Here is a 26,548-nt window from a genome sequence, read left to right on the forward strand (position 1 = left end):
ACTCCCCACCCTCGCCCCGCTTCTGCGAGCTGGTCGGCTCGGTGTGCCGCTACCCAGCAGCCCGGCGCCCATCCGGCCGAGCGCGCGCCGATGTCTCCCCCCAGCGGCCGAGCGCGAGTCGCCGCGGGAGCCGGCGGCGGGCGGGCGGCGGGGGCGGTACGGAGCAGCCAGGCCCGCGGCTCCGCCCCGCGCCCCCCACCCCCACCCCGCCGGCCGGCAGGGCCGCCCCCTCCGCGCAGCGCTCGGCTCAGACTGAGCAGCCGCCTCTGCAATGTCAGCAGCCGCAGCGGCGGCGGCGACGCGAACGGCAGCGGCCGGGGCCCCGCGGTAGCCGCCAGCGCGGCACGGCCCGGCGGGCGCGCACGGCGCGAGCCCGCGGCCACCTCGCTGCCTCCCGGGAGCTGCGGGCTGCTCTGCGCGCCCGGGCGCGGCGCTCGGACTCGAAGCCAGCCTGGCTGCAGCCGCGCACAAAGGACCGCGGACACCGGGCTCCGGGGACTGTGCCCACGGACCGGCCGGGGAACGGTCAGCCGCTCTGCGTCCCCTCCACGCCTCCCCTTCCCGGGTGGCCGGAGCCTGAGCCGAGCGGGCCCCGTCATATGACAGCGGCGACACCGCGGCCAGAGAGCGCGCGTGTTGCCCGCTCGGCTGCGCCAGGGCCACCGGCGCCGGGGGTGGCTCGCGCCTCGCCACGCTGAGTGGTTGCCGGTCTCCGTCGCCCCGCGCCACCCGAGTCCCGGCTCTCGGGCTCCGGGGGCAGGAGCCCAAGGGAGCCCCGCGCCGGCGCCGAGCCTAAAATGGCCACGCTGCTCCGCAAAATCGGGCTCATCCGCCTGCACAACCGGGACACCGAGGACCCCAAGCACCACCACAACCACCGCGGCGGCGGCAGCGGCCAGCAGAGCGCGTCGCTGCGCGGCAAGGGCGGCGCCAAGAGCGGCGGCCACAAGCCCCAGCAGCAGCAGCACCCCGCGGCGAGCGCGGGCGACGCCAGCCCCGGGCCCGGCAAGGGCAAGGGCAAGCGCGCGGTGGAGCTGGCCCCGCGCGACAAGCCGCCGCAGCCGGCGGCGGGGGCGGCGGGGGCGGCTGGCGCCGGGGGCCCCCGGGAGCGGGCGCCGGGCGCCAGGGCGGGGCCGGGCCTGGCGGTAGCGGCGGCGGCAGCGGGCTGCAGCCTGGTGCCCGCGGCGCGCCAGCAGCACTGCACGCAGGTGCGCAGCCGGCGGCTCATGAAGGAGCTGCAGGACATCGCGCGCCTCAGCGACCGCTTCATCTCCGTGGAGCTGGTGGACGAGAGCCTCTTCGACTGGAACGTGAAGCTGCACCAGGTGGACAAGGACTCGGTGCTGTGGCAGGACATGAAGGAGACCAACACCGAGTTCATCCTGCTCAACCTCACCTTCCCCGACAACTTCCCCTTCTCGCCGCCCTTCATGCGGGTGCTCAGCCCGCGCCTGGAGAACGGCTACGTGCTGGACGGCGGCGCCATCTGCATGGAGCTGCTCACGCCGCGCGGCTGGTCCAGCGCCTACACCGTGGAGGCGGTCATGCGCCAGTTCGCCGCCAGCCTGGTCAAGGGCCAGGTAAGCCGGGAGGGGCTGGGGGCGCGCGGGGGTGGGCGCCGCGCGCGACGTGCGGGCGGGTGGGCGGCGCAGGGCCGGCCCCTCGGCCCCCCAGCTCCCGGCCTGGCTGCGGGTGCGTGCCGGGCTTTTTCTGAACTCGCCTCCGAAGGGTAGACGTGCCCGGGCGCCTCGGCTTCTTTTCCCTGAGCGTTTTCGTCCTTCCTTACTTTTCCGTCTCATCTCTCTGGGTCCCTCACCCCTCTCTCTGCGGGTCTCCAGCTTACTCCCTCTCCTCGTCTCTCGCTCTCTCCCTCCCCGACACCCCGTCTCCTTTTCTCTATTCCTTCTCCCCTGTCGTTCCTCCGCTCTACCCTCTACCTTCTGCCCTCATCTCCTAACTCACTTCCCCCATCTGCTCCTCCCTTTCCCCCTTCCCCCTCCACCATCTCCCCTCCTCCCCTACCTCTCTCCCTGTCCTCCTTCTCCGCCCCCCAGCCAGTCTCCCCCACTCTCCTCTCCCCGCCTCTCCATTTCCCCCTTCTCCCCCTTGTCGGCTTCTCCGCATCTCCTGTCCTCATAATCTCCGTGAGGGTGGAACTTTCTGTGTACCTCAGGATCTCAATGTCCAGCCTAGTTTATCACCCCCTTCCCCACCACACACGTTTCCTCCCCAGCTTCTCAGGGGTGCTCTGCAGGTGTGGGGCTCAGCAGAGGACCAGCCACCTGCTGGCGAGTCTGCTCCCCGGTCTGCTGGGTCCTGAATAGCATCAACTGCGAAGGTGAAAATACTGCTCTTGAGAAATTTCACCGGCAAGGCCGAGGTGTGGGTTGAGTGGTTCTTTAAGTGACAAGGCCAGACTCCATCAAGGAAATGCCTGGTACCTGCCTCTCTCCAGGACCATCACCTCCTGGTAGTTGTTCAAGGTCTTGGTCTCTCTCAGACCCGTTTCTTCTTTTGGTTTCCTCATGCCCCCAGGGGTTAATGCTGTTATCAGGGCTAAAGATTTTTAACTAAACGCTGAAACCAGGAGCAAGCCTGATGCCTGAGTCTTCTGTCCATGGCACCAGATGGCAGCTTTGCTGCAAAGAAACCCCAGAGAACTTGAGGGCAGAGCATAAATGATCTTCTGAGCTATGTTCCCCTCTGGCTGCAGGCAGATGCCTGGTGCTTTTACCTTCCCACATTATACCCTCATGCTCATGTTCAAATTGTTTGATGTTTGACCAAATCGCTATTACACATTATTTAATAAAATCATGTTTTTATATGGGTGTCTTTTAGATTTATGAAGAAATCTCTGTTTTGTTTAGAAGACCCTGAATGACCTCGATTTGATCTTCCTACAGCCAGCATTTCAGAAGTCATCAGTCCCCCGCCACCTGCCTCTGTTCTTTCACTGCAGGGTCTTTCGCACTAACCAAATGATTTGTGTTCTGACAATGTCACTAGAGGTGGAGCCCCTGGGATTCCAAGCAAATAGCACTGGAACTCCAGTGGAGAAAGGCACTTAATTCTTGACTGGGGTCTGTTGTTCCCAAGTAACTATCCTGCTAGTCCATCTTTTCTGGGGTTTAGCTTCTGCTTTTTTCTTGAGTTTGAAATAGGATGGATGTGGCAGCTCTAGGGTGGCATCTGTAACTGAGCGAGGCTTAATGCTTTAACATCAGAAGTTCATTCTGAATCCTGTGGGTCAGTGCTGGCTCTGATCTAAGGTGACTGTGATTCCACACAAGCTACCAGGGTGGAACGGGGGTCTCAGTGTGTTATTAACAGGATTTATACAAATGATGTGGAAGAATATTTTGCACAGATGTCTTTGTTACTTGTTTCTGAAATCATTGCTAATTAGAACTCTCTGGAACAGTCTCTTCTTTCATTCTTCACAGTGATAACTTTGGAAGTCAGGGGAAGAGGAGTGTAATTTTGCCTCATAATCACAGAATCACAGCATTTAGACTTGGAAGAGATCCTAAAGGTCACCTGGACCACAGCCTGCATTTTGAAAGATGCAGGAAAATAAAGATTTCAAATGAGAAACAGGGTTTTATTTTAAGAAGCGATATGTCTCAGTAAGTTAAATAGTTTCCACGTTTACATTAATACTGTGAATGATAGTTCTGTTGGTGCCCATGCATGTCTATTAAAATGGGCAGATCCTTGTGTATACATGTATCTTTTTTTGTCATCAAAACTGAGAGTCTTGTGTACAGTTTCCAAGTCAGAGACTTCAATTGTTGAAAGTAATTATCAACAATTCTGTTTATTGATTTCAAAATCTCTGTTGACCTAGCATATTGTGTTATATTACCTATTCTAAATTCTAGTGTGTAAGGTATCCGAGAGGAAGGCGAGAACTCAGAGACTTACAAAATACCAACTCAGTTTCTTTGCATTTTCCATGCTGACTTCAAGATCCAAGAGACAGTTGCCTAGGATACACGTAAACAGCTCGAAATGCAAAGTAAGAGCAGGAGAAATGAGCAGTCACCGGTGTTGCAGGATTCTGTGCAGGAAAGGATTCTAACAGTGTTTGGGGGCCCTCAGCATTCTGGTGACTTTCCTGCTCTTATGAATTACCTACTGACAGACAGTTCACTGCATGTACCGTAGTTACCAAATTATTTCCACAGTTAAAAGCGATAGACTTCAGGAAAGCAATCAAAATACCTGATTAAGTATTTGGAGAGACCCGAGGCTGCTCCCAAACCGATCATTATTATAAAGGAAAGAACCTTCCCATGCTGGTTACGTTCCCCCATCTGATGGCACTTCTTTTTTAGGATTCGTTTTTCTCAAGCCACAGAGTTAGAGAAGCCTTGTTTTCATTTTTCATAACTGCTCAGCCTAACTTTCTGCACTGAGGCAAGCTGATTTTGTCTCTCTACCTTGAGAGAAACCATAAGATGCTTTTAAAGGCCTCACTGATAATGCTGAGACAAGACACATTTAACAAGTAGATGTTCTGTGTACAGTACGAAAGGTTTGGGTTTTCACAGAGTATGACAAATTCAGTCATTTCACGAGACCTTTACCTGACTGGCCCACATCATCAGAATCTCTTGTGCACTGCCTTACGCATTGAGGCTGTTTTAGGCTGACTTAGCATAAATTTCTTGTATAAGACATTGTGTGTAGTGACAGCAACATACATACCTTGCCTATTTGTTTATTACCAAATCCTCTTTTGACTAAAAAGAGACATTTTCGGTAATTTTTGTTTCCTGCAGTTGAGTGAAAAATACCTACCTCAGAGGGTCCTGCCAAGGCGTCTGTACCCAGTTCACGCCTGGGGTCCCTGATGGCTGGATAGGGACCCTTTACGGACTGTTGTGTGAGCAGAAGGCTCCCCAAAAGTAGCTTGAGGGTGCACTAACTCAGGGTTCTGTTTTTGCATCAGTTCGCCTCCTGAGTGTCCCCTTTGTAATTAGTTGGACATGGCCAGGGGCAAGGAACCAGATGTCACTGGAAAGACAGTGCCTCACTCCTCCTCGGTCCCCTCAGTGCCAGCCAGGCGACCCAACCTGGCACGAGGACAACGTTGCAGTCATGGCAGCAGCTAACACTTCCTGATTGCTCCGCGCCAGGCTCTGGGCTAAGAGCACTTAGGGCACCTAACCCCACCCGGTTCTGTTTGGCGGTCAGTGCACAGGGGAGGAGACTGCAGCCCCGCGCACACAGGTGAGAACGCAACTTCACGTTCTGAGACCAGCGATGAGCACGAGGCTCTGACGACCAGTCCGCATTAGTGAAAGTCATCAGCGACGCCAAAGTCAAACCCAGGCCATCTGAGCCCCCGGCCGTCACGGTGGTCTATTCACTGTGACCTGTGTGCTAGTCGTCTGGGTCCACAGAGAACAGGTACATGGTCAGCAGCCAGCAGAAGAGTGTGAATGATAGAACTAAAACACCTGCTGTTCTTAGTGTTTGAATTAAAGCCTGGTAAGCCATTTGGGAACAGTTGTGTTTCCTGACAGTGCTGGTTTCTGGAGTTTTTGAATCTAGGAAACTGACAGGTGTCTGCACTTGTCAGCGTGTGTTGAAAAAGTCAGAGGCTCTATAGATCAGCTTTGTCTGATGAGAATGAGCATCTCTGAGGTTGACTCCAGGGCTTTTAAAGGGCTTTGCACCAGGCGTGTCACTGAGAATCTTGCAAACACACACACAGAGCCACCTTCCGAACCTCTACCAAAGTGCTAGACTTGGAAATAGCTTTTACTTACAACTACATAACCTCCAGGTCTTCTCAGAAAAAATAATGAAGACAAACAACCCTGAGGGTTCCTCAAGTTTATTGGCGTCTAAACTCTTGTAATTCACACAGCGTCTTTGAAAGCCCTGTGTGTTTGCTCAGACTGCTGTTACAAAGTGCCCCCGACTGGTACTTTTACTTCTCACAGTTCTGGAGGCCAGAAGTCTGACATCAGGGTGCCAGCAGGGTTGTGTCCTGAGGGTGGGAGGGAGGATGTGCTCCAGGCCTCCCTCCTTGGCGTGCAGATGGCTGCCTGCTCCCTGTGTCCTCACATGGTCGTCCCTCAGTGCCTGTCTGCATCCTGATCTCCCCTTCTTGTGAGAACACCAGGCGTGGGGGTCAGGGCCACCCTAATGGCCTCAGTTTAACGTGGTTCCCTTTGTAAAGACCCTGTCTCTAGATAGTCACCTTCTGAGGTGCTGGCAGTAGGACTCCAGTATAGGAATTTTGTGGGATCACAGTGCAGCCCATAACAAGCCCAAACAGGAATTTCTTGGTCAGTTCAACCTCTCATTTCTCTAGAGGCTGTTGCTGGTCTGCTGAGTAACGTAAGTGATGCCGGTCTGGGTGAACACAGCACCATGCTAAGGGGGACACGAAAGGAGACGGTGGCCCGTTTAGAGGGCGGCTGGGAGATCCTAGCGGGGAAACTGACAGCAGGGGGCGGGAGCGCCATGTGATTCACCAAGTAGAGTAGATTTCGGGGGGGTTGTCGTGAGTCACCGTGTTGTTTTGTCCTGTGCCCGTGTGTAGGTGACGGAGGTGATTGCCCACCCACGATGACGCTGCAGCTTGAGGTCTCATTGTTCGGAAAAAAAAAGATAGCTCGCTCAGATATCAAGTAGGACGGGCAGAAGGACGCAGACAGGACTCTGCAGTCTAAAAATAGCCCCACGCCAACTTGGCGCGCGCCCTCGCTCTCGCTCCCTGGGAGCAGGCTCGTCCTGCGGCTGATGGTACAGTTAATAATAGGAGTGACTGACTTTACCCTGAGCTGTTGACTTCCGAGAATCTAAGCTGCTGCGAAGAGGATGTAAATGCGCTTGTTTACTTTGCCGATTTGTACTAAGGGATGTGAGAGGCTTGTTTTCTTGGTAAGGGTCCGCGCGGTTTCAGGGTGTTGGTTTGTTTGTCAGTGGGATGGGCCGACGTGGACAAAAAGCTGAAGTTTGTTTCAAAGCCTGACACCTACAACCCAGAGGTGCGCCTGCCTCCTCCCCAGGAGCAGGCACGTGTGAGTCCAGGTTTAAAAGGCACCCTCGGTGGCACCTCTTTGCGGACAGCTAAGGAACCAGCCAAAATGGCTTTCATGTTTGTTTGTTTGTTTTAAAGGAGCCACTAATAGTGGGTTCTTTGAGCCATGTTTCAAATCTCCTGAATCCTAGATTTTTTGTTGTGTTGATTACGTAGTGGGGAGATGGGAAGGAGGAAGGGGAAGGGGTACCTCCTTTCCATCCAGGCCTGTGGTTCTCAGCCTCCAGTTCATGAGATGCTCTAGGGACCCTTTAAACTATTCCAGTGCTGTGCCCTACCCTTGGAGATTCAGACGTCTCGAGCCCAAGATCAGGCCCTGGTAGGGGATTGTTGGAAAATCTCCTGTGTGATTCTAACTGACAACCAGGTTGAAAGGGCTGCCTTGGACCAGACTTGCTCATCCGTTCCATGTCAGCCATCCATGGTGCAGCCTCCCACCAGCAACCACAGCGGGGGGTTTCCGGTGGTGGTGGGTGTAATGAACCCCTTACCCTCCTCCTTCCCACCTTGATGGGACTCACTGTCCTGTGTCAGCCCTGACTGGCCCCCCGAAAGCCCTACTTTTGTAAAGGAGGCCATCATACAAGCACGTTCTTCCTCCCTGGACCGAGAGGGAGCTTAAACCCTGAAAATGGAGGTGTGTTCATGAGGGTTCACCCCAACCCCAACTCCAGATTAGACACACCTATGAGGGCTCAGGGCGACCCGGCATGGTGGATAATTAGCTAGTTCCCACGGCACAGGTGCCGGGTGTCTGCTCAGTACCAGGCCCTCACGGGGTGCGCAGTGGGGAGTGAGATTCACGGAAGTGCTTGCCACGGAGAACTGGCTCTCTAGGGGGGAAATTCGAAACCCACTCATGTTTATCTTTGATGTGCCAGGCAGCTTTGCAGTGATCACTTGCTGAACATTTGGGTAAATGCCCAGACACTGGTATATGAGGACCAGACTCGTGGCAGCGGCCTGCGGGTGTTCTGGGGACCTGGGAGAGGTGGGATCCTGGGGTCAGCAGGGTCTTCAGAACTTCTGTGTGCCATTCCCAGAGGGAGCAATCATCGCAGGTACATGGCTGTAACGTTGAGGGTCCACCTAGTTTTCTGGACCTTGTTTCAGTGCTAATAGATGGCGAAATCAGGCGTTTCCCCAAACAGATAAAGAAGTCGTAGTCAGGCAGACATATTTCCAGTAATGTCTACTCTTTCCTACCCAAGGAGTCAGCAAACTAAGACAAGGTTTCGTTGTTTGTTAATTCCTCAGTGTCACCCACTTCCTTCCTTCCTTCCTTCCTTCCTTCCTTCCTCACCTGTTGGCTGAGGGTCTACCATGATGTGGGCGCTGAAGACAGGCAGCCTTTGGCATTCCTGTGGCGACCCTTCCCTATCTGTGTGCCACCCCTGGTCCTCCTGGTCCTCTCTGGTGAGAGCAGGAGGAAGCCTGCCGAGCAGGAGGACCAAGGACTTCCTCAGGGGAGAAAGCAAAATTGGAACCAACCAGGAAGCAAAAGATGGGCAAAGAGGGTGGGGCAGGACTGGGGAGACAGGAGCCAGGGACCTGAACTGCCTCTTACCCACCCAGCAGGTCTAGGCGTGGTCAGGGAGCAGGACCAACAACCGTTACTCCTCCCTCGTGTCTCCAAGCCTGGTTTTTTCTCTCCACCCAGAGCTCTGCCTCCTTAGATGCTTGTCACACTGTGCTTGGACTCCTGCAGTGCCCCATCCTGCCTCTCTGTCCCTTCCATCCTCCCTGCTGCCACCTTCCTGGTTCCTCTAAAATGCACACTCGGCTTTCTCACACCCTTGGTTATGACCGTTACAGAATACAGCCAAGCCCCCAAGTGCTGCCCACCCACAGTGTCACTCTTCCACCCCCCAGGGCCCCCGGGGAGGTCCCTCTCCCACCAGCCCCTCCCGCCCATGGCACACCAGCTCATGTACTTAGCTCACAGGTCCGCCCCCATCTGGAAAGCTCCCCCCACGATTTATCATTTGAGCCCTCGCCATCCTCCAAAACCCTGCCAAGATGTCCTAACTCCTGCAGAAGCTCTCTCAGTCACTCCTCCAGTAACATCAGTGGCTTCCTCCTCTAAACGCCTCGGGGTTTTCTGGAAGATGTTCATTTCTAGGCTAATCCTGCTAGACTGCATTGACATATTTACAGCCCTATTTCCCCTTCCCCTTGCCCAATACCCAACACATCGTATGTGCCAAGTAAATGTGTCCGTTCCATAATTTGCTCAACTGAATGAATACCCTCCTCCCCTTCTCTTGCCCCCATTCAAAGTATGATAAGATTGTAAAAATGTATCAGATGCTTACAGAGGGCCCGCTGCTGTGCAGACTGCTTTAGTGGGTCATTTGATTGAATCCTTGCAATAGCTGATGAAGTGGGTGCTGTTATATCCCCATTTTACAGAGGAGGAAACTGAGGCTCACTGAGGTTAAATCTGTGCCTGTGGCGGATGGCTCTTAAAGAGTAGCACTGAGCTGTCACCAGGCAGTCTGTGTCAAGGGTTGTCATGTTGGCAGGTGGCAGCCACCCCAAACAAGTAGCATGTGCAGCTTGGTTGTCCCCCATGGGTCCCTGTGCTCCTTAGGGATACCTTTGCAAAGATATTGTGCTTGGTTTTGCTACAACACTCAGAATCAATTCACAAGGGGAGGGATAATGTATCCATCAAATCTAATGCGTGGCACTGAATTAGCCACAAAGTTGAACAGCTGTATTGGTCCAAATTCACCACAAGCTGGTTGTGTCTATTATGTGAAATGGAAGAATGTTTTACTTCTTTCAAACTGTAGGAGAAAGATAATTATTGCTGCTTCATTTCTTCTGTACACAAAAGGGAAAGGCATTTTAAAGATACTGAAAATAACTCAAGAAAGATGCTTTTTGAATGTAATTGTTACATTGGTGAAGCCACTCAGATTGAAGAAATTACCACTTTAAAAATAATTTCTGTAAAATCAATAATAATTCTCCATCACAATATTTGGCAAGCGCTCCCAAGATTTTTTTTGAATTAAGAATTCTTTGATGAGAGAGATAAGAAAATCTTGTCTTATAATGGATCAGATTACATTTAAAGTTACAATGTATGTAGCTCACTTGGGAAGAGAAGGAAAAAGCTCCCCAAAAATATTGTTAAGGGAGTACTTTCCACCTTTTGATCTGGAAAATCAGATGTTTCCAAAACTTAGAACATGGAATTGCAGAACTATTATGTAGTGGTTACAATAAGAAGCAGCTACTCCTGTTTTATAAAGCCGGACGCTTTGTCCACATAGTTACTAAAACAATTACTTTTGCCTTACCAACACATGTGAATTAGGGCGATTTTGAGTGTCAGGCTGGATGTCCGTTCGGCTCCCCAGGAGACACCAGTCAGGAATTAGATGTAATTGTACAAAATAAGTGTTAATGGCTGGGAGAATTAACCTGTGTTGAAGGCTTCCACGATAAAAGGCATGTGCTGGCTACGCCACTCTGCTTCCCAGCCAGTAGAAATATTATAACTTGGAACTGAATTTGTTACAAGTGTAGGTTAATTGTAACAAGTTGACATAGGCCTTTAAAATGTCACTTTGAAAAAGTTATCAGAATACCAAAACAATCGTGATTTCTTGACTCTCACTTTGAGGACTATTTCTTAGGGGAGCTTCCTCCCCAGCTCATGTGTGTGGGAAAACATTCACCTGAGGTCGGAACCCCTCCTGCTTGGCCTGGGGGAAGGCAGAGCCCCACAAATCTGTGGGTTAAGGTCCTTCATCCAGTGAAAAATACCTGAAACTAACACGGGTGACGTCCCAGAGTGGCCACTGTGATTCCACCACCCCCCATTGTACATGTGCGTGTCTGTCCTTTGATCACTTTTATAATGTATATTATGAAATATCATCTTAGCTCATAAAAGACAGTTTCTCTAACTGTAGGGTCAACCAGGAAAATAACATAAAGCTTAAAGGAAATTATTTTAATTCATAAATAAAACTAATAAAGTGATTTTGAATTCTGTTGGATTGAATTATGGTGATTTTTTTTAGTAATTTTATTTAAAAGGGGATCCTGGCATCTGTCTTTTCATAGACAAGAGAGATGGATGCTTCGTAGTTATTCTTGCAGATAGAGAGGAAACAGAGACCCCAGGAGCCCTTTCCTGCCACCTCTGACCCTACAAGTCCACCTGGAGGACCACATGTCCCCTCAGCATGTGGGGATATCTATAGATCCCTCCCGAGAATAATGTTTTTAAATGCACAAAACAAAATTCACCAGCTTTCAAAGGAAAACAATCATACTTAAAAATAGTTACCACATTTTTTAAAAAGTCATGAACAACAATATGAAATTAAGCAGTACATCTTTATTAACACATTTAGTATCAAGATCCAGAGGCAAGTCCACCTACCGTCCTAGCTGGACACAGCAAGGAGCACTGATGACATTTCAAGTATCTACAACATCTGTAATATGACTTTTAACTAGATGGGATTTCTGTTGGTGACAAAATCAAGGCAATGTTAAATCTGCTCTGGTTTGTTACTTCTAATCATTATTAAATGAAGTGCAGAACTACAATTAGGACTACAAGCTGATGTTCCTTTGAGGATGCATGGCCCAAAGAACTCCAAAGTAGTGAGTGCATGGCTCTAAGTGTTGACAGCTATCTTGGGAAAGAACTTAAAGCTTATCATGCAGTTCATGGCAAGAACCTCTGAGAATGAGTTTCAGGATCCCAACGTATATCTCAGTCTTACCATGGTCTTGTCGGGGAGGTGGGGGTGGGGTTGGGATAAAGCCATGGGCCTGGAGCAGGGTCAGGGCTCCAGAATCACCCCTCCTCCCAAGCCTGCTTCCCTGCTGGGCAGGTAGCCACCTCCCTGAGCCACAGGTGCCTCACCTGAAGAAAAGGAGCATAATTCCACTTCCGAGGTGAATCGTGATGCTCAAAGGAAGTGATGCAGGCAGGTGCCTTGCATAGAGGAGGTGATCAAGAGATGTTCCTTCTTTTAAAAAAGGTAAAACTTTATTGAAACAAATACAGAAGAAAAAAGCATGACAAAAGTCCCAGAATTGGGTTTACATTTGACATTCATTATTACATGAAGGGATCTATTTTCATAACTATCAGTATTTGAGAACAATCTTGACGTCCAGTTGGCTCAAATTTTTTTGTACTTGACTGTAATCTTACAAATATTCACAAAAGCTACAGGATAGCCTCCTCTTCGCCTTCTCAAAACCGCCACCCCTCTTGGTGGACTCATCTCATCAAGTCATTCTGCATCATTGGGTGTTGATATCTGATAATAACCGTGATTATGTCATCATCCAAACAGATTCAAGAGCTGTGTTTTCACCTTTCCAGCTTTGCTCTCTAAGAATCCTATTTGTTAGTGGTATCTTTAAATTAGCTTAATTTTTTTGCTGCTGCTAAGTTCGAAGATTACATAGAAGAATACTATTACTTAAAACACTTACCGGTATCATCTCTCAATGCACTTTGGTACCTTTACGTATTGTTCAGACCCTTTCTTTATTACAGAGTCCTATGTCCACTTGAAAACTTTTTGGCTACCATTTTGTTCCAAGATGAGAAACTGTTTCAAAATTAAACTTAAAATTTGTTCAATGCTGTGGATTCCAGCAGTTATCACAGGCCACACAAAATGAACACGAATGTTCTCACTCTGACTGAAAGAGAATTTCCCTGTAGGCAGCTATCCTTCGCCTTACTGATTCATACCTTCAGGAAGGGTCTTTTCTTTTTTCACCCCTCTTTTCTCTTTCTTTTTTTAATTGAAGTATAGTCAGTTTACAATGTTGTGTCAATTTCTGGTATCATGTTTTAGTCATACATGTACATACATATATTCCTTTTCATGTTCTTTTTCATTAAGCGTTACTATAAGATACTGAATATAGTTCCCTGTGCTCTACAGCTGGACATGGTCATCTATTTTATATATAGTAGTCAGTATCTGCAAATCTCAAACTCCCAATTTATCCCTTCCCACCCCTCTCTCCCTACATAACCATAAGTTATCTACTATGTCTGTGAATCTGTTTCTGTTTTGTAAATAAGTTCATTTGTGTCTTTTTAGATTCCACACGAGTGATATCATATGGTATTTGTCTTTCTCTTTCTGGCTTACTTCGCTTAGACTGATGATCTACAGGTCTATCCATGTTTCTACAAATGGCATTATTTTATTCTTTTTTTATGGCTGAGTAGTATATTCTGTTATATAAATTTACCACAACTTCTTTATCCAGTCATCTGTCGATGGACGTTTAGGTGGCTTCCATGTCTTGGCTGTTGTAAATAGTGCTGCTGTGAACACTGGGGTGCATTATCTTTTTGAATTAGAATTTCCCCTGAGTGTATGCCCAGGAGTGGGATTGCTGGATCATACGGTAAGTCTATTTTTAGTTTTTTGAGGAATCTCCATTCTGTTTTCCACAGTGGCTGCACCAAACTACATTCCCACCAACAGTGTAGGAGGATTCCCTTTTCTCCACAGCCTCTCCAGCATTTATCATTTGTACACTTTTCCATTGTAGCTTTGATTTGCATTTCTCTGATAATTAGCAATATTGAGCATGTTTTCACGTGCCTGTTGGCCATTTGTATGTCTTCATTGGACAACTGCTTGTTTAGGTCTTCTGTTTAGGTCTTTTTTGGATTGGGTTGTTTGTTTGTTGTTGCTGTTGTTGTTGTTAAGTTGTATGAGCTGTTTATATATTCTGGAAATTAAGCCCTTGTCAGTCGCGTCATTTGCAAATATTTTCTCCCTTTCCGTAGTTTGCTTTTTTTTTTCTCATGGAGGAAAGGTCTTTTCTTGAGTGAAATTCAGGAGACATCTAGCTGACACGTTCAACCTATATACATATACATGACATTGTGACAGTTGGAGGCTGATCAACAACAGAACACCAGTGCCTGCCCCCACCTTCTCTATTGCTCAGTCAGTTAAGGCTCTGAGCATTGGCCTGGAACCTAGGGTACAGCTTCCTGCATTTGGTAGGACAGTGACTAGATGTCTCCAGGGTTCTTTCCAACTCTCAAGGCTCAGATGAGTGGAACCAGCATTCTCACAAGGAGAGAGAATGGGACACAGTTTATCGATCCTCCAAGATTTTTTATGCTGTTTTGTTGTATACGCAATGATTTTCCAATAGTTTAGCCATATATGAATCTGAAATTCAAGCTCTGAGATCATTAGAGGCATGAGAGCATCCTCCTGCCCCCAGTGCTTCTGGCCTGCAGGGCCAAGCCTGTTGTCTCCTTGGTGGAAGTGGAGTCTGTAACAGTATCTGAGTCTCGGTGTGTGGGCCTGGGTGGTGTTACCATAACCACCACTTTAGGTTAGTAATGTTTTCAGCATCATAGTCAGCAAATAGAAACGGCTCCACCCAGCACGGCTCAGACTGGTATGTTTTGTTTTGTTTTTTCACATATATTTATGTCTCTTTTTCTCTCCTGTAAACTAATTATTTGTCTGTCATTGAATCTTTTGGCCACGATCATTCCAGTCACCCTATCCTAAGAAAAATATCAAAGGCCTTCAATCTGCAGCTTGGCCTCAACCACGTACCACTCAGAGTCTGATTCCCCATTCGGGTAAGGATGTGCCCAGCTGCTGTTGGTGGACACCTGACTTGATTGCTTTTGGGGCCAGGATGCTGCCCAAGAGCAGGTGACCGACGCTTAACCCCTTCCAGCCTGTTGAAGAAGGGATAAATGGTCTCACATCCTCTCTGTGGCCAGAAGACCCCCAGGGAACTCAGAACTGGGTCTTGGTCAGCACCCCCGCAGGAAAGATACCTGCAACCCAGAACTCCAACCCAGATGTGGGAGGAGGTGTATGACGGATGCAGCCAACGGGCAGATGTACGAGGCACAGGTCTGCATGGAGAAAGGAGTGAGGGTTCTGCCAGCAGGCGCGGCCGGGGGCCTGTGACTGCCGCGGGCGAGACAGACCCCCATCCCAGAGCACTGCTTGCGTTCAGCGTTACTGCTTACAAAGCACGGCTACGTGCGTGGTTTCCTGGAGGTCCGAGAAAGGGAGGGAGTCCTGTGTGAGGAGCAGGACAGACTGGCAGACCGGAGGGTGCCGCAGGTGACTGTTGGCTTCAGTTGCCAAGGGTAACGTGATTGAACCAGACCATTACTTTCAAGTAGCAGCTGGTGGCTTAGGGAGACTTTCCAAGGGGCATCCTCTCTATATTGTCTCATTTTGTTGCATCATTAAGTAGTTGTCAGATGTCAAGTGTGAGGGACCATGCATTGGAGGGAAGACAGTCCAGCATGAAGGGCCGGACAGAATGAACTTATTACAGGACTCGGGGAAATGAAAGACTGCCCTCACTCACGTGCACTCAGGGCAGAACGAGCGTCGTCCAAAATTCCTGCGGGACGGTCCCCATGGAGTCAGTGGAAACGTCCGTACGGGGCCATGACAGTGAGTTGCCCACAGAGACTGAGGGAAATGTTAAGATTTCTGCCACAAGGAAGTGCTCTGACATGCCTGCCTTCTAAACCTACAGTGACTTGTCATTTGTTTGGTCTTTAGAAGAACAATGCGGTGATATAACTCGTCTTAGGAGCCAAGCATAGTTTGAGTGAAAAAAGGAAGGGAGAATTTTTCATAAGCAGTCTTACTTTTCAGAAGCATGAATGTCTAAGCCCCCCATTCATTTGCTGCTTGGTATTCTCCTTTCCTTTTCATGTTATTCTCTCCGCATAAGAACAGTGAATGTTGATGCACTGCACCCAATCTTCATTTTCTTCATTTCCCGCCAGTCTCATTTCCCCACTAACTTTCTGCTACTCGTCCAAGTCAGTAAGTCACAATATTTACAGATCAGTAGCATTTGAGAAAATATTTCAGAATATTCTAGAAGGTTTCACTCTGCGGTTGGGTGAGTAATCCTTTAGAATGTTACTTCTTGCAAACTTTGAACAGGCACGCTGTGCTAAATTTATAATGCAGTGCTTCCAGTGTATTTTTAAACTTAAACAGTAAGACTTTAATTATTGCACAAACCAAAGCAATGTGCAGCAGACAGCCTCACAAAAGAACACGGGTTTGGTAGTGACTTGAAGGGAAAAGAAAGAGTCATCAATGAAGAGAAAGGTAGTGTTTCCAATCTGCAGGGCTCGGAGTGGGGCACCCCTCCATGTCTGCACAAGGTTGCCCTGCGGTGCGGCCATTACCCACTTCCTCACTCCCTGGGCCTCAGGCTGTGGTCATGCCACAGGGACCAGGAGCCAGGCCTTGATCCAAAGATCTCCCAAAACCCAGTAGGCTTAGCATTTGTGCTATGATTTTTTTTTAATTGAAGTATAGTCCGTTTACAGTGTTGTGTCAATTGCTGGAGTACAGCATAGTGTTTCAGTCATACGTGAACATACATATATTCCTTTTCAGATTCTTTTTCACTACAGGTTACTACAAGATATTGAATATAGTTCCCTGTGCTCTACAGCAGGACCTTGTTGTTTATTTTATATAAAGTAATTAGTATCTGCAAATCTCAAACTCCCAATTTATCCCTTCCCAGCGCCTTTCCCCCGGCAACCATGAGTGTGTTTTCTATGTCTGTATCTGTTTCTGTTTTGTAAATAAGTTCATTTGTGTCTTTTTTCTTTTTTTAGATTCCACATATCAGTGATATCATATGGTATTTTTCTTTTTCTTTCTGTCTTACTTCACTTAGAATGACGATCTCCAGGTCCATCCATGTTGCAGCAAATGGCATTATTTTATTCTTTTTTATGGCTGAGTAGTATTCCATTGTATAAATATACCATAGCTTCTTTACCCTGTCAGCTGTCAAAAAACAAACAACCCAATCCAAAAATGAGCAGGAGGCCTAAATAAGCAGTTCTCCAATGAAGACACACAGATGGCCAATAGGCACATGAAAAAATGCTCAATATTGCTAATGATCAGAGAAACGCAAATCAAAACTATCACCTCACACCAGTCCGAATGGCCATCATTCAAAAGTCCACAAATGATAAATGCTGGAGAGGCTGTGGAGAAAAGGGAGCCCTCCTGCACTGCTGGTGGGAATGCAGTTTGGTGCAGCTGTTGTGGAAAAGAGTATGGAAGTTCCTCAAAAAACTAAAAATAGACTTACCATATGATCCAGCAATCCCACTCCCGGGTGTATATCTGGAGGGCACTCTAATTCGAAAAAATACATGCGCCCCCGTGTTCGTAGCAGCACTAATTACAATAACCAGGACATGGAAACCACCTAAATGTGCTGATTTTAAACTGAATTTTTCTTCCACAATATTCTAAGGTTTTGTTGGGTTTTTTTATGTGTAGAATCCCAATTAAACAGAGTTGGGGACACATGCCCACCTGAGAACCTTGATTTCAGTGACGCTTACTGAGCTGTGATAACAGTTGTCATTTCCTTGCCATTCAAAGCAAATTCTATGGTTTTAAATTCTGCAAGAGGAATAATGCAGCTATAAGAGATACGAAATCCTGCATCACACAAAATTCCAAAGTCAAGTGGTGAGTTGTCTCATCAATAGAAAAGAAATGGGAACTAACCCCCAGGCAGTTCCAGCAGAACTGCTCAGTTCAGATACTCTGTGTATTTGTTTGTTTGTAAGGTTCTGAAGGAGTTTATCGGAGGTAGCTGATTTCAGTGTCACATATGTGCACATTCTTGGCCACCTCTGGCTGCCCTTCTCAGTTAGAGCTGGGCTCGACTGGGTCTGGAGGTCAGAGAGAGAACAGGGAGACGGCCGCCCGCCCCGCCAGCCCTCCCCGGGCTCTACGCTGTGAGTCCGGGCACCCCCAGGTCTGGGGTCCGGACAGACCACCCTTGCCCGGGCTCGCTGCTGGGCTGCACAGGGCTGCACCTGGTGCACACACATCCCTCAGGTCACCCCCAGTGGGACTCTAATGCCTGAATGATGTTTGAAGAGTAGAGGTACGTTTGGACGTGGGTGCAGCTTTTTTCTGCTCGAGGTGCAGCCAGAGGCATTCAGAGCCTGAAGGGCCACCCATCCCTGGGGGCCTGAGAAGCCACGCCCTGATTAATAATGCCCCCTCATGTGCCACCCCTGAGGGGCAGTCACCAGAATCGGACACTTTGGATGTAACTGCCGTTGTAGTTTTCTTAGGCTCTTTCTTAGTGGACACTCACGTTGACATTTCAGAGAAAGTGAAGTAGCAAGCAATTACTACATTGTGTCTATCTAAGAGTGAGTATTTTAATTTTGTGGCAGAAAACCAGGAAACCAGCAAAATACAGTTCTCACCAAGTTGCTAACCCGGTGATGTCAACCTCGGCCTCCGCCGCCCCGGTGCCTGCGGGAGACCTGTGCTCGCCGCAGGCCGGGCGTCCGTGGGGCTCCGAGATGCTTCTAGGCGCACAGGCCCCTCCCCCAGGACCCAGGACCCAGGAGTTCATTGTGGGGGCAGGGGGAGACCCCACCTCAGGCACAGGACACCCCGCTTACTTCCTGCTCGGCAGTCACTGCAGGGACCTGAGAAGCTGGTCTCCAGACACCAGCTCCCGGGGCCCAGCCTGCCAGACGCTTAGCCTCAGGGAGCACGGAACCTTGGCTCATCACCATTCCCCTCTTCTCAGACCTTTCTTTTTCCCCCTGTGCAGAGCGTGTAGCTAACACACCTTTATCTTTCCATCTCTTTATCGCCCACATCCCTCCCTCACCCCTCCCTCCCCGCCGCCTCCCTCTGTCCTGTCCGGTCCTCAGGCTGCCTCCCCTTTGCCCCCTCCCCTTCCCTTTGGTCCTGGACAGCAGGGAGGCCACTGATGGATGGTCACGGGGGAGACCCAGCGGTCGGTGTCTCAGCAGCGGGTCTGCCTGTCCTTCTGCGATCTGGAACCTGTCCACCCAGCGTCCTTGTGAGGACTCGGTGAGCGGCCGTGGGGTGTGTCCGCCTTCAGCACCCGAGGTCCGGCCGCCTGCTGGAATCGCCCCAGCCCTCCAGGTCCCGTGCCCCCTGCAGCCTCTGCTCTGCCCTCCTGCCCAGGCTCTGACAGAGCACCCCCACCCCCGCACAGACCCCAGAGCGCTCTGCTCCCAGCTTGCTGCGGCCTGTGCTTCCTCCTGGGAGCTCTGCTTTGTCCACCGACCCGCTGGGCTGGGTCCCCCACCCCCGCAGGGGAAAGCACCTCTCCACAGGGGGCAACAGCCCGCAGGGAGAGTACTGTGCTCCCCACAGCAGCTTCGTGGGGCTCCCGGGGGCGTGTGGGCCCGGGGGCCAGCAGCCTTGCCCCAGCAGGCAATCCACAACTACTGTAGAATGAAGCTGGGCTGATGACCTTCAGGTGCCGCAAGACCATGACCCATCAGAGAAAGGTTAAGGGTGCTGAGTGCACTGTAACGGCAGTGCCTGGAAAGTGGACATTTTTAGCAACAGAGAGACACTCAGGCAAAAAGTGTCTTCTGGTTGACACTGAGTGCCGAAATAATTCCGCCCTCATCCTGTGTGCGTCCCATGCGATCTGAATTTCTTGTTCTTCTCAAACACTGAGTTTATCAATCCTGGTGTCTTAGTAAACGAGAGTTGGTTTTAAGAGGTTTTGTTTTTAATCACGTGCCCTTGGAAGGCCATCCTTCTACTTGTCAGAAAATACGCCAGCAGACACTGGATGGAGGCTGGAGTTTAGCGGCCAAGAGACAGTGAGTCGGGGGTCCTCGATGTTTGTTTTGTCAAGTAATGTTACTGTGAAGAGCGTTACTTGTAGACCGTTCACGTAAACATCTTTATGCCTGTTCCTCTGGAGTCTTGCCCTGATTAGATCCGGTTGCCATGTAAATCCATCCTCTCCTCCCTCTTCCCTCTTTCCATCCAGCTGTGGCTTCGGGCTGGAGCCGGGCTGGCCCGCGTTACCCTCGGAGGGCTGCTGCAATCGCAGGGCGCCCCAGCCGGGCGGCTCATAAACAGCAGACATCTACTTCTCCCGGTTCTGGAGGCTGGAGTCCAAGATCAGGGTGTCCACCGGCTGGTTTCTTCTGAGGCCTCCCTCCTTGGCTCGTAAATGCCGTCCTCGTGTGGTGGTCCCTCTGTGTGTGTCTGTGTCCTGATCTCCTCTTCTTACAAGGACGCCAGTCAGGCCGGACCCGTGACCTCATTTTACCGCAGTTACCTCTGTGCAGACCCCTCTGCAAACACGCTGTGAGTGCTGGGGGTCAGGGCTTCAACATACAAATATCAGGGGACGCAGTCGGGCCCCCAACGGAGTCTTTGTTTCAAAACACGTGTTAGTTTTGGCCATTTGTTTTCCTCTAGAGACGCTGATCTCAGATTCCCCACCTTCCTTCATTGTCCTGGGGGCTCGCCCCTCGGCCCGTGCTGCCTACAGGCCCCTTGAGTGACCCCTTGAGTGAGTGACCGGCGCGTCTCCATGTCGTCAGCCCGTTCCCTCCCGCAGCATCTCCACCTCCCTCCTCATGAATGTTAGGTTTTCCAAGTTCCTTTGTTTGTCTTAGCTTTTTCAGAATGTCTTTCTTCTCTGCCTTTTCCCAGTGATCATAGTTGCCTTTAATTTTTGATGCTTTCTCTTTTCCACCTGCAAGGCCTTTTCTAGCTCTGGTTGCTGTGGGCTTCTCCTCGCTTTCACCCAACCCAATAACCATGGGACCCCATCGTCCCCCTTATTCCTGTGTGCATTATGATTTTGCCCACTTCTCCTTCTCAGTCTCTGTACTTCCGCCCACACCTGCTCCCACATTGCTCCTCCAGTTTGCCCAAGGTTGGCCAGTTGACTGTCTCTGGCATCCACATCCGCACTGGACAGTCATGCATCCTTTCATTTCTCTCTGCTTCCATATTTCCTCTCCTTCATCTCACCAGCGTTCTGTGCCTTCTCCCGATCACCCCAGCCCTGGGAGCTGGGAGCTGGGAGCTGGGAAGGGGGCACCCTGCTCTGTGCACTTGCCTGGGAGTCTGCAGAGAGAGAGGACTCCAGGTAAAGCCAAGGTTCAGGCAGGCAGTGTAGACATGCCCTGGGACCGAAAGGGAGAGGGGCTGATTGGTTGATGATTATTTCAAAGAACAGCTTGGGATTCAGTGATGCTGGAAGGCCACACCAATGGACCAACTGAGGTCGAAATTACAGTGAATCTGTTTTAATCCTACTCTCTTTTTTTATTGAGGTCTAGTTGACTTACGATGTTGTGTCAGTTTCTGGTGTACCACAAAGTGATTCAGCTATACACATGTATATGTATTGTTTTTCATTATAGGTTGTTACAAGCTGTTGAATATAGTTCCCTGTGCTCTACAGCAGATCCTTGTTGTTTATCTGCTTCACATACAGCAGTTTCTATCTGCTAATTGCGAATTCCTAACTTATCCCTCCCCACCCTTTCCCCTTTGGTCAGCATAAGATTGTTTTCTATGTCTGTGAGTCTGTTTCTGTTTTATAAATAAGTTACTTTGTGTCATTTTTTAGATTCCACATAGTGATATCATGTGATATTTGTCCTTCTCTGTCTGGCTTATTTCACTAAGTATGATAATCTCTGGGTCCAGCCATGTTGTGGTAAATGTCATTATTTCATTTGTTTTTATGGCTGAGTAATATTCCATTGTGCATGTGTGTGTGTGTGTTTGTGTGTCTGTGTCTGTGTGTGTGCATGCATACACACAACTTCTTCATCCAGTCCTCTGTCAATGGGCATTTAGGCTGCTTCCACATCTTGGCTGTTGTATACAGTGCTGCTGTGAACATTGGGGTATGTGTTTCTTGTCCAATTAGTTTTCATCTTTTCTGGATCTATGCCCAGGATTGGGGTTGTTGGATCATCTGGTAACTCTATTTTTAGTTTTTTAAAGAATCTCCATACTGTTTTACACTGTGGCTGCACCAAATTACATCCCCCCCAGCAGTATAGGAGGGTTCCCTTGTCTCCACACCCTCTCCAGCATTTATTACTTGTAAACTTTTTGATGATGGCCATTCTGACCGGTGTGAGGTGACACCGCATTGTGGTTGTGATTTGCGCTTCTCTGATAACTAGTGATATGGAGAATCTTTCATGTGCCTCTCGGCCATCTGCATGTCTTCACTGGAGAAATGTCTGGTTAGGTCTTTCGCCCGTTTTTTAATCCAATTGGTTTTTATGCTGATACACCCAAGTTGATGCATTTTTTTTAATCCAAAGCTATTTTTATCATTTTAGATGTCTTTACCAAACTTAGGTGTAAGATGCTTTCTGAAATCCCACATTTCCATTTTTATGGTAATTTTATTCATTCAATTTATAGGTATGTGAGAAAATAATTCTTCACTGGTAATTTTATTGATCATGTTTGAAACAAGCACCTAAGAGTTTGGAGGTTATATCAGACAGCAAGGTTTTTCAGGGAAAACAATTTTATTCAAGCATTTGCCCTTCGCGTGCACTCTTGTTTTATTCAAAAGTAGCAGAATTCAGGGGGGAGGGTATAGCTCAGTGGTAGAGTGCATGCTTAGCATGCATGAGGTCCTGGGTTCAATCCCCAGTACCTCTATTAAAAAAATGGATTAATTAAATAAAAACCCAATTACCTCCCCCCACCAAAAACAAAACAACGGAATTCATTCAAATATCCCTAAGTATCTCCACCAGTCTGAGAACAGGCTGGGACAGTCCTTCAAGAGGATTCCCAGCAGAGGCCAATGTAATTTATACACACAGCCGGCCCCCTCTCCTTCCAGCATCCTTGGAGTCCCCTCACTCAGCTCCAGTCCTCCTAAGCAGTCTTGCCCCAACCTGGTCTTCCGGGACTGGCGACTGTGTAGCGCAAGGCGGACTTGTTCTATCACCAACACTGACGGAGGACAGCCGCGTGGTTTGAGCCCCTCCCGCATCTCTTCAGTCACAGTGGTGTCATGTCTGCATGTCCAGACAAAGTGCCGGGCGGATGGCACTCAGCATCCTCTCCAGGACTGATCTAGGGCCAACTGACCCCAGGTGCTACGTGAGTGACTTTTCTATAAACTTCACAAATATCAGTCTCACAAAATGTCTGAAGACTGGGCCCTTATACACATAATCCAAGGTGTTCTGTGGAATAACGATGCATGTGTAAAGTATCTATGTCATTTTCTTACTCAAACAGCAACCCTTCGAGTTTCACCTTTTAATTTCAGGATGATATCCCTTTCACAGTATTTAATTAAAACGATCTATGGGTTTTTTTTTTCTTCCACAAAATGCATTTAACCACAAAAAGCCAATTAAATGAAAAAAATGAAAAATAACAAATGGGTTTTCTCTGTTGCTGCCGACTTTGATCTGCCTCCATGATGGTAATGATTTATTAGGGAAGTAGGTGGCTCTAATTCGGTTCAATTTAACAGCAATTATTGAGTTGGAGTCAAATGCCCTTCTGCGATGAGTGTGAGAACGGGAGGCGTTTTAGGACAGAGACTCAGGCAAGAGCCGGCATTGATCTGTGGGGATCCCAGGCCAGCCATGAGTGAGGAGGAGGCCAGTGTGCAGGCAGGTGCAGGGGCTCTGTGCACCAGCGCGGAATCCAAAGGCTCGAAGGTACTTAGAAGACAGCACATGGTGGGGTGACTTTGTCTCCAAAATGAAAGATGGCCCCTCAGAACATGGTCCTTCCCAGAGGGCAGACCCGGGAGTGGACCAAGGCCCCTCGAGGGAGGGCTTGCAATCTGCTTTTATCATCATCACCAGCATTAACTCAGTCAGTTCTCACCATGAATGTCAGGGGGTCGGTACTTCCTGAAGGGGCCGGGAAGAGCATAGACTTTGTGATAATGCACAAAACTTCAACATTGCATGTTATTCTGCTTCTCATGTAAACCTCATAAGAGTTTTTTCTGATTGTAGAAAGGAGAACATGCTTATTGTACAAAATTTATGCTGTACCAGAATGTACAATGTAGAGAACAAACTGACTGAAGATTCCACCTGCCAGATAATAGCTTTTTACAGAGACACACACACACAGCTACACCAGAGTAACAACTGTCAGTCATAGGACTGTGTTCCCCATGATGTGGAGTTTGTGCATCTTTTGTCCCCAGGGGATGTGAATGTCTTAACGTTGGCTCAGCTGATTTAGGTCCCGATCACCCTGAAAGGCACCCGGCACCCAGGGGTGAAGACGTGGATTACTGAGCTGTCTGCTGGGCAGCTTTCCCTCTTGTTTCCCCTGACATCACACTTGCTCTCTTGTGCCTGTGTGACGGCGAAGGAAACTCCCAGGGGTGGGTCAGCATTGATGGCATAGTGTCATCGAATCGCCTGTCAGAAAGGTGGTGCCAGCTTCCACTCCCACCAGCAACCCGAGCTGATCGCCTCCTCTCGCCTCTGTGACCGTTATTCCAATGAGTACTTCCTAACCTCGTTGGCAAAACAGATCCTATTTTTAAACTTACCTGTGTGCTGTTGTTTTGAGGTGGAGCGTTTGTATACGCTTGCGCAGGCTGGATAACAAAATGTCGCAGACTGCACGGTTTAAACAACAGAAATGTCTTTTCTCGAAGTTCCGGAGGCTGGACACCCAAGATCAAGGTGCGGGCGGGGCTGGTTTCTTCTGAAACCTCCCTCCTTGGCCTGTAGGTGGCCGTCCACTCCGCGTCCCCGCGTGGTCGTCCCTCTGTGCGTGTCTGCATCCTAACCTCTTCTTCTTATGAGGACACCAGACCCCCAGGATTAGGGCTCACTCTCATGACCTCGCTAACCTTAATTACCCCCATGAAGGTCCTCTTTCCAAATTGAGCCGCTTAGAGATGAGGGCCAAGATCAGCTGAGGAGTCTGAGGACCCGCCGGGCTGAGGGTCTGCTTCCCAGACCCTTCACGCGGTGCTGGCAGCCTTTAGTTCCTTCGTGGCTGTTGGCTGGAGCCTCCCCGGTCCCTGCACCTGGGCCTCTCTGGGGGCACCTTGCCGCCCACGCAGCAGGCGGCTGGCCCCAGAGGGAGCTGGGGAGGGAGTGAGAGTGCCCAGAACAGAGGCCTCGGTGCTGTGACTTAATTTCACAAGGAACATCCCAGCAATCCGGCCACAGCCTGTTCAAGGGAAGCAGGTGACAGGTCCCACCCACAGTCAAATCTGAGGGGCGTGAGCACCAGGAAGGGGATCTTTGGGGCCAGATTAGAGGCTGCCCATCACTGCATGGGCTGTTTTCACTGATTTTGTCAATAAGGCCTCTTTTCATTGCATTTTCTAAAAAGAGTTGTTATTGATACATAGGAAAACCATCAAAATTTTCATATACACATAATGTATTTATATATATCCATTTATACCTCATTTTTATTGTGATTTTTTTCTTTTTGCCTCATATGCAAAGAGTATTAGGTTAGTCCTAACCCACCAGTCTTTCTCTCTCTCTCAACTTTGATTGAAAAAAAAATCTTTATTTTTGAAGTAGCTTCACTCATCCACCTGTTCACAGCAGGAGCTGTATGTGAAGACATCTCCTCACCGTGCCACCCCAAGATGTGCCCCTGTGTGTGTGTCCTTCCACTGGCTTGATAACTTCACCGTTCGCGTTTTAAGTTGAATCCAGTTGCTTTGTGCTGGCCATTAGGTAGGAGCCCAGCTTTTCCATGTCGCGAAGGGGACTCCTCCAACCCGTCCACGGAACCACCCGGCCCTCTTCCACTGTCTCTTTCCTTTTACCACTTTTATCCTGTGTAAGTCCCCTGTACGTATGACTCTCTTCAGTCCCACTCATCTACCTGCCTGCAGGAACGTGGCCTCCCAATCTGTCTAACATCCAGTAGGGCAGGACCTCCTCTTTGCTCTTCTCAGCTCTTGGTGGCTCATTCACGTTCCGTGCCAACTTTTTGCGATTATTTGTCAAGAATTTTGCTCAGAGTAGAGCGCTCTCGTTTCCACAACAGAGCGTACCCTGAAATCTCAGCATCACACATTGAACGTGTGTTTCCTGCACACGGTTTGATGCAGTTTGGTGCCCCTTCTCCACCATGGGGCATCTCCATCTGGAGGATGTGCACCAGATTCACAGATTCTCAGCGACAGAGGCTGAGGCTGGAGGCGCACAGCAGCTCTTAACTGCCCCATCCACATCGGACATGCTCGCTTCTCACGGTCCGCTGGCCAGAACTAGCCACATGGCCACAGTCTGGTGGAGGGAGGTGGGCACACAGGGAGGTGCACAGCCCTCTGCAGGTCAGTCATACCTCAAAGCGGCCATTCTATCCTCTACAAATAATGAGGTCAACAGAATACCGCATCCCAGTGGCACAGAAAAGCTTAATACCACGAGAGGCAGGCCAACAAAGCCAAACTCTTACTTTTGCCACTTCAAATATGAAGATTAAATAAGCTTGATTTTTGTGTATTTGAATCTTAACACAATCCAAATATAAATACCACGTAGCAAAGCCGGGAAGATTTGGATAATATATTTAAAGTATCACTGCAGAATATGCGTGGGGTTCACCGTCCCGTTCCCAGGGCAAGGGCGGGTCTGGTGACTGCCTCCTCGCGCCCCGG

At 49.4% G+C, this 26,548-nt stretch overlaps 1 protein-coding gene across 1 annotated transcript in view; it reads left to right on the forward strand.

Moving 5' to 3' along the window:
- The first annotated feature begins 357 nt into the window (after positions 1-357).
- The window catches only part of UBE2QL1 (ubiquitin conjugating enzyme E2 QL1), a 47,165-nt gene continuing 20,974 nt past the window's right edge, over positions 358-26,548 (forward strand). Inside the window, exon 1 of the mRNA XM_064479362.1 lies at positions 358-1,580. Within this exon, the coding sequence (XP_064335432.1) occupies positions 798-1,580 (783 nt within the window). The 5' untranslated portion in view covers positions 358-797. The remainder of the gene's footprint in view (positions 1,581-26,548) is intronic.

Source organism: Camelus dromedarius, chromosome 3 (assembly GCF_036321535.1).
Source record: "Camelus dromedarius isolate mCamDro1 chromosome 3, mCamDro1.pat, whole genome shotgun sequence".
In the NCBI taxonomy this organism is placed as follows: domain Eukaryota; kingdom Metazoa; phylum Chordata; class Mammalia; order Artiodactyla; family Camelidae; genus Camelus; species Camelus dromedarius.